Source organism: Artemia franciscana, chromosome 16 (genome assembly GCF_032884065.1).
Source record: "Artemia franciscana chromosome 16, ASM3288406v1, whole genome shotgun sequence".
NCBI classification, from domain to species: Eukaryota; Metazoa; Arthropoda; class Branchiopoda; order Anostraca; family Artemiidae; genus Artemia; species Artemia franciscana.
Window position 1 is genome coordinate 10,824,382 of NC_088878.1, and position 13,405 is coordinate 10,837,786.

General features: G+C 32.4%; 1 protein-coding gene across 1 annotated transcript in view; it reads left to right on the forward strand.

Annotated features, from left to right (window-relative positions):
• Nucleotides 1-8,267, forward strand: part of LOC136037062 (arrestin homolog) — a 142,222-nt gene extending 133,955 nt beyond the window's left edge. Inside the window, exon 10 of the mRNA XM_065719500.1 lies at nucleotides 4,161-8,267. Within this exon, the coding sequence (XP_065575572.1) occupies nucleotides 4,161-4,293 (133 nt within the window). The 3' untranslated portion in view covers nucleotides 4,294-8,267. The remainder of the gene's footprint in view (nucleotides 1-4,160) is intronic.
• The last annotated feature ends 5,138 nt before the right edge of the window (nucleotides 8,268-13,405 follow it).

Sequence of the window (13,405 nt, forward strand, 5' to 3'; positions counted from 1 at the left end):
AATCCAGTTAGCCACGGTATTTCCAGTGGCACTTTTGATTTTTTTTTCATCAAATTAATGTATAAATCCCCTCTCCCATCCCTAATAAAAATCTGAGCATAGTAAGTCAACTGGCTCACTCTGTTTCTTAGAGTGGCTCTTAGCTTTGGATTTAAAACATCTGCTATTTTTGGCTTGTCTGGAAGATGTCAATTTTTCTTATGTATCCTAGAGATTTCTACAACGTCTATTATTTCTTAATGGACATTACTGCGTCCTGAAGGCTTCAAACCTTGCCTTTCGAAAAAAAGTGATATCTGTCATACAGCTGAACAACCAAAAACTATTTTTTCAACTTCCACTCTTTTATAAAGTCAATAATTTTAAATATACTTCTTTTGGATTTCTCTGATTGAAGTCAGATGCTTTGTATATACATATCTTGAAAAGCCAACTAACGTAACTGAAGCAGCATCCTTAAGTAACACAAAAGTAACTCCTTGAGTAGCCTGCTTAAGCAGCCTTAAGTTATGAAAAATAACATATTTAAATTTTATAACTTGAAAATGTTTAATCCTTTAAGTTAATTTCTTCATTCAAATTTGATCAATTATATTTATTCAAATAGTCCAAATTTCGTTTAAGTTAGCTGCAGTAAATTAAAAGGCATTGTTACGCAACTAAAATCGTTACAGCACAATGGCAAAATGGATAAATGTATCTCTTTTTTGTCACTATTAGTAATGTTTATTTTTTTTTTATCGGTCTTAGGCAAGATTTTCTATTTTTCCAGTGGCAGAATTTTTTTTAGTATATAAAAGGAAATAGTGGTAGAAACAGCACAATGGCCAAATGGATAAATGTATCTCTTTTCTGTCACTATTAGTAATGTTTATTTTCCCTCCGCAGGTTTTAGTATGTTTTTTTATCGGTTTTAGGCAAGGCCGTATCCAGGGGGAGCTGGGGGTACCGGATTTCAATCCCCCCCAAAAAAAACATTTTGTCCTACTCCTAAAAATAGTGACAAAAATACATATAAGCATATTTTTCATGCTTTTTGTGGAGGTTTTTTCTGTACCCCCCCCCCTATAAAAAACGACTAAAACCTAGCTACAGCCTTGGTCGTAGGATTCTGATGTTTTACATAGGACGGCAATTTTCGTATCATTTGGTAACTAAGATTCAGCTTTATCCATCTACAAAATTAAAATTTTGAAGTTGCTTCATATTTTTTTTTTTTTTTACTGAAAGTGCATTAATAAGTTTTGATTTGCGCCGACAGAATACGTTGAAAAAAATAATTCATGCTCCGTGTATGGATATATCTGAAACTAATGAGTTTCGTTATAGCTGGACCTTTGTTCGAAACCGCATGTTTCACTGAGAGGATAAAACTTTTAAAAATATTAAAAACTTATAAAGAATAAAAACTCTGAACCTTTGTTCGAAACCGTATGTTTCACAGAGAGCATAAAACTTCAGGAATTATTGTATATAAATGAATGTTTTTATATACATATATACGAAAACAAAAATGTATACAAAATGCAATCTTCTAACTATTTTTGCAAGTGAGAAAGACGATATAGCACTTTAAAACAATAAAAAACTATAGTTATAAATTTCTTGGCTCCTCATAAGAATTTTCAACATACTGTTATTATAGAAAAAAACCTCTGCAACAGTATATCGTAAACAGTGTTTGTCTTTCAGCTAGAACTATTGAAATATATCTATTTTTCAAATGTGACACCTTTATAAATGGTAGATGCCTAAGAAACTTAAATAAGGGTTTGATATCCTTATGAAATAATATACCTTTGTGAATTAGATCGCCTGACAAGAACCAACATAATATAAATATTTAACATTGATAAATATTTTGATAGATATTATAAATATAGATAAACATATTAAATGTTAGATAAATATTTAACACTGTTTTGCTCATTCTTAAAAATGATATTTGAAATCCTCCCCTTCGTTTGGGGAACAGCTATATAACGTAAACCTTAATTATTAATGTTAGCGAATAGCCTTGTTATTTGATTTTTTGGTGGGGAGGGGGGGATTAAGAGCTTCCTCTGGGGGCACCAATGGTAGTGTCAAGGGATATAAAAGGCTGTCAAACGCCGATATTGGGGTTCACAGCGTTTCAAACAAGCAAATGCCAGAACCATTTGATTATCCAACATATTATTTCAACCAGATGTTATTCAAGTAAAAAAGAAACGAAAACTTAAGCGATTTCACCACAGCTGCTATTGGAATCTATAACAATTTAAATTCAGATCAAGGGCAAATTGATATAAATCTAAATTATATACCATCACTAGACACAATTTCATACAACCTCAGGTAAAGTAGTAAACAAAAGCTAATAGTATTTTTTTATGTTTCAAATTATACAGATTTATTACCGTTAAATTTGAAATGTTTATTGCTTATTATGGCTATATTCATGAAAGTTTTGGGTTAATTAGGCTGACTTAACATTACGCGAATAATTTATTATTTTGTTCATAGCATGGTTCGGTATTAACGTTACTTCTTAAGCATCGTTTCCATTGAGCCGAATGAATATTCGCATACTTGTCATGCGATTTATTTTTATCTTTGATTTTTCTATCCAAGATGATATTCTTTTGTCTGCAGAAGTTCGTTGCAAATTTGACAGAATTTTGCAAAGATCGTAGTATTTTCACATTCCAGTTGAGAAATTGCCAAAACTCGTCCTTGTCGGCCAACATTTAGGGCCAAATGAAAACCAGGTCATTCTCGGTCTGGGAGGATAGATATTGTAAGGGAAGATTTAAGGTTATCAGAATTTCTTCAAAGGGCACAAAGAGGGAGGCTATGAATATGTTGGGATGGGAGAGGAGCGTGCAAAGCTGTATCAGCCTCAGTTGGCTTGGTGCTGAATTAAGTGAGTAGTAAGTAGTAGTAGTAGTAATTGAGAAATTGCAGTCCGATTAAAAATCTAAAACTCTCTAAGACACAATCTTATTGATTCTTTAAGTTTTCATTTCGGCATTTTGTTTTCTTTACAGAGAAACTAGTTTACCTCGTCTTCAACGCGTAGTTACATTTCGGTAATTCAAAAGACGATATGTGAATTTTGTATGGTTACTTATATTGCCGGTCCATCCTCCCAAACTGTGTCAATTCCATCGATTGATCTATTCCATTTTTGGCCGTCTTACTTATTCCCAAAATATTTAGAAGTTTACTTTGTCTTTTTCCCTGAAATGAGTTATACCCCTTTTTATTATTCTTAGAAATTGTTGGAAAATGGTGTTTTTCCTATCAAATGTTTCTACTACTGCTCAGAAAAAAAACTCCATTCTTAGAAGAGCTTTTAAATCACTTGTAAAATCTCTGTGCTCACCTACTGCCGCTGAACTTTATATTATTATGCCTTAAGTCGAAGAAAACGGGGAGATTGCAAGATTTGGACTTTTGGCGATTTAATAAAAGAAAATACGGAACAAACTACTAGAATCATTTACTTTGAAGAGTCTGCCAACTTCATTAAAAACATGAAAAAAAAAATCAAATTTATCCTATAAGTGATAAATATTTAGTATTTTGTTTTCAAGAATATACGTTAAATTTTGTCATTAAAAACTAGGCCTTGGTTAGCTATGGAAAATCTTGGCATATTAAATAGACTACTTGATTTCAAGTTTTTAGGCCTACTTGAGACATAATTCTGCTTTGCTTACCCTTTAGCATATTTTCAAGCATCTGAAATAGACAAGCATACAGCAGTCTTAGAGTCAAACAAAGTCACAAAAGGCAAGATGGCGTTAATGGTTTTTCTTTTCGACAGAATTACCGGTTTCTGAACTTTTTCATTAGCACTAACAATACTTTGATCACAGTTACGTAGTCATATTATTCTACATTAGAAGGCTAAATCTGATTGACTAACATCCCCTGATTAAATATTCAAAATATATGACAGTCCCACATAAATATAGTAACTAAAATATTGATAGACACTTATTGACAAAGATATCGTGCTAAAATGATTTCGTTTTATTACGTGTTAGTATATGATTTCAACCATCAAACGTCAGTGCCACCTTTACTTGCTTTATGCCAGACTGTAAAGTATGTGCAAAATTTTCTTTTGGCCTGTACAATCTTCTCTTCACCTGATTTTTTTTTTATTGTAGGCTTGTTTCTGTTGAGAACACTTTGGACAAAGAAGACGAAGATGACCCATTTGCAATCGAAATGGATTCAAAACCTAAAGAAAATTTGGCAGATACCATTGCTGGTCAGCTGCAAACTTTATTAAGCTTTTAAATATGCTGTTTTGAAGAGATAATTGAGTTTGATTTATATGGGACTTACTTACATATTATCTATTTTCACGGATGTAACTAAAGAAGAAAAATAGGAGTGGTGCCCAGCATTTCAGATAGTATCTGGTTTATTTTGTAGATGAAAAAAGTTCATCATTTAGCTGTTGTAAGACTGAAAAACACATGCTTATATATCCCTCCTCACAGCCCCTTCCCCTTAAGGTATTAACAGGAGAATAAAGATAACAATCTAAGTTTTCTTTATTTAATTTCCCGGGTGACTTTGTTTTGGTGTAAGGAGAAAACGTTGCTTAAAGTATAATGTGTGATGTGCTTGGTGTCGTGTGGTCAAACGTCAAATGGTCAAATACAAATGTCAAATGGTCAAATACAAACGTCAAATGGTCAAAATGTCAAAGTGAAAAAAAGGAATAGGAGTGATATCATCAGGTGGGTGAATCCCGTATAAAACTAAACAAAATCATCCCTCCCCCCCCTAAAAAAAATATATGCAAAATAAATCGTACATGTGTTTCGTACATTTGCGACCCCTCCTCCCGGTAAAATCTATTGATCAGGGGATTTCACTGGGTATGGGAGAATATCTTGGTAAAAATTGCCTAAAAATTACTAGAATTGAGATACAATATTAGAAACATAAACTTACTGAAGTTAGTGGTCTCATCCCATGTGTTAATTTCTAAGAAAAAAAAATCAAACACAAAACGCCACAAAACAAGCAGAACTATTTTTGTCAAGTTAGTTCAATCAATCTGTTAAAGTGCAGACAAGAAAATTAGAAACACTGAATATTTTATAAGTATTTTTACTGAAAGTTTTGCTAATATTTTATATTAATGCTTATATTATATATTTATATTACTTTGCGCTGAAAAAAAGTGATAATACTTTTCTCTGATTTAGTAAGTGAAGCTACCTTTCCGATTCAGTGAAAACTCGATCGTTAAACATCAACTAAAAGGAATGTATCTATATATACTAATTCAAGCAAACACCCAGTTAAATATATATGAATATTTCTATTCCAAAATTATATATTAATGTTTATATTAATAGTATCCGATTTAGTGAAAACTCGATCGTTAAACATCAACTAAAAGGAATGTATCTATATATACTAATTCAAGCAAACACCCAGTTAAATATATATGAATATTTCTATTCCGAAATTATATATTAATATTTATATTAATAGTAGAAAATTTTTTGCTTTATTAACATATGAATACTTCAACTGTTCACTCAAAACGTTTTAAAACCGCTGTTGAACCGTCATGGCATGGGAACTCGCAGCATAAAACAGATGAAATATGACAAAAATGCAAAAAAACGTCGGTTTCACGTGACAGCACAGCTATTATAGCTAATGTTAGAACCACTGGTTCTAACTCATCCTTGACCTGCTCATCCTTGTTTTTATTTTCATATAAATTGTTTCTTTTTTAGAAAGATATACAATACCAGTTGCATCAGTTGGGGGAGGGGCAAGAAGGATTGTACTTGGAGATAAGGTCTCCTGGTTGATATAAATGGTCGTTTGAGCTAGGGAAATGTGGCAGCTTGCTACTTTGTGTAAGCACAAAAAAACAAGCTGTCCTCTTTATCCTTGTTTTTATTTTCATATAAATCGTTTCCTTTTTAGAAATATATACAATACCAGTTGCATCAGTTGGGGGAGGGGTAAGAAGGATTGTGCCCTTAGATCTTTTTCAACTTTCCATAGATTTCCGAAAATATCTTTTTGCGGTATTCTCATTGAAAATGCCTTTTGGTAATTTCACAGAAATCCAAACAACGAAAAATTTTACCTCCCCCTAGCAATCGAAAATTAATTTTACCCCCCACCCTAAATTTTCATTAGTATACGTTTCATTTGAAACGCATACCTATGCATATAACTAACCTCTGTGACCTATCTCATCATTATCGTGTGAATACAATGTAACTTCATATACCTATTTTTACGGGCAGAAAAACAATTTTGCCACTTAGTATGGACATACCAACTAACCTAAAATCGGGTTTAAATTAAGATATATGATAAAAATTTCAGCTATACAGCGAAAAAAATTGTATAGATATTTATTAGAAATCTGAACTAAAAAAAAAAAAAAAATTACTAGACATGTGTTGCTAAAATTAATGATAACTAAACTATAGTTTCGACCTTGATTACATAAGTGCGTCGTATTTTGACAATATTGGCAAAAACTTAATCATCCATAGTTTTCAAGCAACTTGAACCTTCAAATCCATATGCGAGATTTTGTAGAGGGTAGCACAGACAGGCATACTTTTATTTTCAATGAATGTTGGAACGTGTTGTCATGTCCATTGTAGAATATTATTAACTTTTTAATTAACGGTGGTATTATCAAAGCATATCAAAGTTTTTGGTGTATTGCTCATCTGTAGGACTAGCAGAGAAGATTTAAGACTGACTTGTTTTGTTTCCAAAACGTTGGATTTTTGTTTTAAACACGAAATTTGAACTTGGCAGTCTCGATGTTATTCGTATTTGCCATGGAGAAAAAAATTCTAAAAATAAAAACACAAGGTGAAAGCACATGAAAAATTAGACATAGAATCAAAAATATAAAACATTAAATGAAAAGTAGGCGTCGTTTCTTTTCTCCGACGTTCGTTTCGTTTCAAAAAATTTACTTTTTTCATATGCATTGAAGTTATATACTTAAGGCCAAATAGGTGAGCATTTTTGAGCTTCGAGTTTGTGTTTTCTGGCACCAAAGGATTTCAGTTATTAACAGTTACGCATTCTTTAAACTTCAGGCTTAACGGTTGCCGAAAATTGCTCTGTGTCAGAAGCTAAAAAATCGATTTCCGAAGTTAGGTAGTGAGAGAAAATGTGTTTGTAATCGTGTTATCATCTGGCATGTAATCGACCATTACTTACTCATAAAAATTTTCTGTTATACATCAGGACTATTATTTATTATTTCCTTGTCTTAGAAAATTGTCTTGGGAAATCTTTTTCTCTTGCATTGTGTTTTTCGTCGTTATTTCTTGTTTCCATTAGAAGTGATATTTAATGCTATTTACAACTAATTATAACTGAATTACTCCCAAATAGTTACGATAAGTTATATTAGATGACAATTATTTAAATGTATTATACCTTATGGAAAGTGAGTGTTTTGGCTTTAATATTAAAACTGAAATATTTTGGATATTTTTTGAAGCATTGTATTTTTGAAGTTCTTTTTTTCAATGTTTTGAAGTTAGTTACAAGAGTAATATGATTAAAAGCTATATACATGATAAACTGAACATTAATTTATATTTTATTTCAAGTAGGGGAAACGAAGTGACACTTTTGTACGACAATAATTAAAATTTGCGATTTTCGGAAGAGGTTATTACCAATAAACACAAAAGAAAACGAAATGGCAGATATTTCGGATTTCCATGGTTCCTAATGTTATGTAAAACAATGCCAATAAAAACAAATGTTAAATACTTTTGCGTCCAAAATCCCTACTTTCTAAAATCCTCTTCTCTTATGTAACTGTAAGAACGATTAATTACTACCAGTTTGATTAAATCACTGCTCTAACTTATACAATTCTCTCTATGGATCCACAGTTTTTCATTTGAAATAATCATACCAACAACTAATTGCTGCACCAAGCCATCACAGCTACAAACCCTCTTCCTTGACACGCAAGAATACAAACCTTCAGTACTTTGCTACCTACTGCGAAGTTTCTGTTTCTTTTAGATATTTTTTAATGGATGCTTTTCATCCTATTCGAGGACATCTTGCTTCCATCGAAAATGGATTATAAAAAAAAACAAATTTTTAGCTGCTTTTCCTTCATCTATGAATGTGACCTAGCCATGTTAGTCAATATTTTTTTTTTACTAAAGCTCTAGAAGGTAGGATCTATTCGCATTTTTGTACAATTTGTGCGTAATACACAGTCATTCAAAATAGTACCTAAGTTTAAGAACTGAAATACGGTTGCAACAAACCAGTTTTGACAAGTCCTGACTATACAGGAGAAAACCCTTATACAATTTTAAGTCAGATGTTTTCTTTACACATAAGCTTTGCACTGCTTCATACATCGGCTCAACTGTAGAAATGTGTAGTTATCCCTACGGTCTTTATGGAAGAAAAACTGGAAATATCGTTGAAAATTAGTTCCATAGGTTCGATAGAATTTTAGGCTCGTCCCAAGAACTTCTACAGAAAATTAAAAAAATTGTAATACAATTTTTATTTCTTTTGCTTTTTGATCCGTGTCAAAACATCTTCTAGTCTTTTATTTCTGCGGGCATTCTATTGAATAGGTTTAGGCAGCAAATTTATGTCCTCATGACTATTGTAATTGTTAAATATTATAATGTGCACTAAATTAAAAAAAAAAATTAAAAACAAGATACACTTTACATAGAAACACACTTTAGTTGGTCCTTGCAGAGCATTGGTTCGTGTTGTTTTTACTAAGAGTGTGTGTTTTTGTTTGACAAAATTCTGGTTTTCATTGTATTTACATGACTACTTTAGCTACCTTCTTGATCACTTTTATGAAACAAATGTCAAAAAGTTCAAATTAACATATCAAATGTTCAATCTCCGTTGACACTAATGGTACAATAATCTACAAGCTTAAATAGACCTTTCCACAAATTCGAATTTGCAACAGAAATCGACGTTAATCGGAATATAATAAAAATATTATTTTAAAAGTTAATACTAGAGTTAGAAGAGTTTCTTTATTGTGGTGACTTGGTTCTATATGGCAAAACTTCCACAAAGAATGTATTTATGCGAAACCAATAATCCCCTTGGTCTTGCTCAGTTTCACTGGATTATTAGCTTTCGCTTTCTGAAGATGTAAACGTATCTAATTCTTATAGAAAGTCTTTTCTAGAAATGTATGTTTCAGAATAGGTCAAAGAGGATGGGAAAACTGGCGCTAGTGTTAAAAAGAAAATTACCAATGACAGCTAGCATCTAGCGATTTTTTCCTTTTCTAGCCTACCTAAAATATCGTAAGCTTGTCTTTTCCGGTATTTTAAAATATAGGGGGGGGGGGGGGGGGAGAAAACTGAATTTTATCAGCAGTATGCATCAGCAGTAAAGTCAGCTTACCGTTCTAATTCACATCTTCCTATCGTGTTAAAAGCGAAGATCCGTATCAACATTCATATTGTTAAATCACTGAAGACCCAATATTTATAAGTGTCCCATTCTACTTGGAATAAGCTACATATTTCTCCCTAAACACCAGTTTGTAATCCTGTCGGAGTATCTACAGCTACAGTATCTACTAGCTACAGTAGCAGCATAATTCTTACCTTATAGCGTTAACATAACTCCTTTTAGCATGGTTTTGAAAGCACTTTGATATTTGACTTCCTTAGTTAAAATTGGTGTCAAAGTAAATTTTTTCACTCGTTTAAATATGTTTAGCTCTTAAAACAAATGGCACGATAAATTTCGTGCCATCGTTGTAGACCACGTAGAATTAATGAATGGAAGAATATGAAATTTTTATAGAATTTAGACAAAATTCAATTAAACATAGATTTAATTAAGGGTACTTGAAAAATAAAACATTTGATGGGTACATAGAGATAAAATTGAATCAAGAATTTAGTTCATATTGAAGCTAGCTTATAAGGGCTACCGTAATTATGTCCCTTAACTTATGCCCTTTGAAAAATACACCTTCTATTAATGAAGTTTAGGAAGGGTACCCACTTTCCGAGAAACCAAGACAATGGTAGACTCAAGGATGAAAATTTGAGAGAAAGTTTCCACGAACAATTAAATACTAAACTGGAGAGTCTAAAACGTAACAATGTAGAAGACAGCTGGAATGATTTTTGGAAAACAGTTTGAGAAGTCGTTGATGGTGTCTTAGTAAAGAAAGTTAGAAAAGCAACCAGGAATATTAGTGAAAATGCTTTATCTTTAATAGAGAGAAGTACGAGAATTATTTTAGTAACAGAATAAATGAAAATAAGAGGAAATGCATGTAAAGTAAGTGGAGAGATCACTAGAATATAAATTAAGGTGGTGTGAAGCGGAGGCCATTGATAAAATTTCTATGGATCTGGAAGATGCAGATAGACGGCATAATAGTAAAATGTTGTGCTGATATGTTAATAAATGGAGAGGGAAGAATCAATCTGAACGTGTCCCAGCTAAAGATAGGGACGGGAGCACAAATAATGATAAGGAAAGAGTTAAACAGAGATGGGCAAAACATTTTTTGAATGAACTAAACCGTGATAGAGTTACAAGAAAAGATATAGAAAAGAATGAAAAAGTTTGTGACACTTTGAAAGCGTCAGAAACTGAATGAAGTGCCTGAGTCAAAAGCCCCTTAGTCCTCAATTCTATAAAATTCATTTGATCGAAGAGCTTAGTGAGGGTCCTAGCTGTGCAGGTATACCAGGTAAACACACTAAAGTGATTTGTGCTACGAGAAAAACATTGCTTATGTTAAGGTAGGAAATGAGCTTAGTAGTTGGCTTTTCATTAAATCAAGAATCAAGTAGGGTTGCGTCCTATCCCCTTTTATGCGTATTATTTTGATAGACTTTCCTCAAAAGAGCACAGCAAAGGTAATGGGAGAACACAGAATCAACTGGGAAAGTAAAACTTTCGTAAAAACTTAAAATATGATAATGATTTAAACATCCTAGATGAAAATTTTAGCAAAATGTATTACTTTTTAGAGGTTTTGAGAGTTCATGGTGCAAGAATAGATTGGAAAATTAACATTAACAAGACTTAATCGATAAGACTAGGAATAAGTGAAAGTAAAGAAGTGATGCTGAACAACGAGAAGATCAATCAGGTGGACAGCTTCACTTACCTAGGTAATATTGTTAACAAAGACTGTGCGTATATTGAAGATGTTAAAAACAGAATAGCCAAAGCCAAGGTGTTTTTTCCCGGTTGAAAAAAGTTTAAAAGAAAAAGAAGATAAATCTGTAAAACAAGGTTAGAAAATTAGAAGCTACAGTCATGACAGTGGTCAAGTATGGTTATGAAGCATAGGCGCGCCGAAAAGCGCTATAGCACTTCTAGGGTTATGATCAGAGAAACGTTGAAATAGCTAGGACACGTTCTGTGGATGAAAAATTGCCAAAAATAGTCCTTATTGGCTAAGCAAAAAGCAGGTCATCCTCGAATGGGGCGGGAGGATGTCGTAAGGAAAGATTTAAGGGAAAAGAGAACTTCATGGGAGGGTGTAAAGAGGAATGCTTTAAATGTATAGGGATGGATAAGGAGTTTGCATAGCTGTGTTGGCTTCAGGTGTCTTAGTGTTGAAGTGAATTGTTAGTAGTAGTAGTAGTATTAGTAGTGTGACCATAATCTGGGTCACGCATAATTCTTCAATAATTTGAAGACAGACAAACAAACTTGAGCTAACAAACAAACGGCAGTAAACAAACGACATAAACTAAAACGAACTGGGTCACTACGGCCATTTTAAGGTATTTTGAACTTAAGAAAAATATAGTTTGTATTTCTATATATGCATAGATATGTTACTGTGAATGTCCGAAATCTAGTTAATGTCGACATTCACCGGTGAATGTATGAAATTCCTTTTTCTCTGCTTGAACTCAATTAGATTTGCGAATCAGCTTTTTCAGTCTTAGGCAAGCTTTTATGGTAAAAGCTAAAGTTATGTTAGGTCAGATTGTGTTCAGTTATATTAGATTACAAATCTCACGAATGGGTTAAAAACCTAATTTAACCTAACCTGACCCAGCCTAACCTAATCTGTCACCATCAATCCTTGCATAAAACTGAAAAACTTGACTGACAACGCTGACAAGATCCAAGGAGAAAAAAAAATATATATATTTCGGACATTCACCGGTAAATGTTGACAGTCACCAACTTCGGAAATTCACGGTAATATATACACAAAAATGGAAAGAACCTGAGAGACTCAGGTCCCACCCAAAGGGCTTTTCCGCTACAACTACACCTTGAATATTAAAATTAATTTTAGAAACACGAGAGCTGTTACTTTATACTATACCCATGCTCTTCGAAATACTTTCGTCTAGGTTTTTGCAATCGTCTAGTTTATATGTCTTAACTCTTTTGTTTATTGCTTAATTGTATCGTTAATTTGTTTGCTATGTTTTATGGTTTACCCCAATTGAATATTCTCTTGTATGTGGTTCTATACTGTTTTTATACTGTCCCTTTTCCCTCTTTCCACCAACATCTATGACTATCAATCGACAAGCCCGAGTATTTCTATACTTTGGTTGGCTTTGGCTCTTTTTCCTTGACGCTTAGCAACTATGTAACTATACTTTGTCGTTCAGTTGTGTTTTTTTTTAGTTTGCATTAATATAGAAATCAATCCTTCATTATTTGGTGTTTTCCTCTACTGTTGCCGCTTAATTTTGAATATTTATCTACTGTACACAACTTTTATTTTTGTGCTGTGTTTTTGATTAATACCCTGAAAAATATTTAAATATCAAATCAGACAACGTTGAGTTCCTCAGGAGCATACGTAGAGGTAGGGGGCTAGGGGCCTACGACCTTGAAATTATAGATTTTCCTAAATTTAGATATACATTTATTCAAATTATCGAACAAGACTAGCGTTTTCTTCATTATTTGACATCCCAACCAAAAAATATTTCTACGTTTGTGAATGAAGCCAAAAGGCTTACATCACAAGAATAGGCAAATATATGCGAAAATAAATAATCATTCAATAATTACAGAATACATTCAAAAATTAGAAACAGGCAAAAGCTATACCAAAATATTGCTACTGAGCAGTTCAAAATTACGACGCCATGTATGTTTCTTCCTTTCTTCTATTTATCTTATAATAGTTCCTCATTTGTCAGGTTGCCACGTACTACTAACATTATTTTTCTCTGTTCGTGTTATTTTTATTTTCTACTCTATGCAATTTATTATCTTATTAAGAATATTTTTTGATTCTTTATTCTCAATTTATTATTGGCAATGATCTTCTGTTAAAACATTTATTCAAATTATAATCAGTCCATAGTGTTCATTGATAATGATCATAAGATGAAAACCTTAAATCACAAGAAGAAGCAAA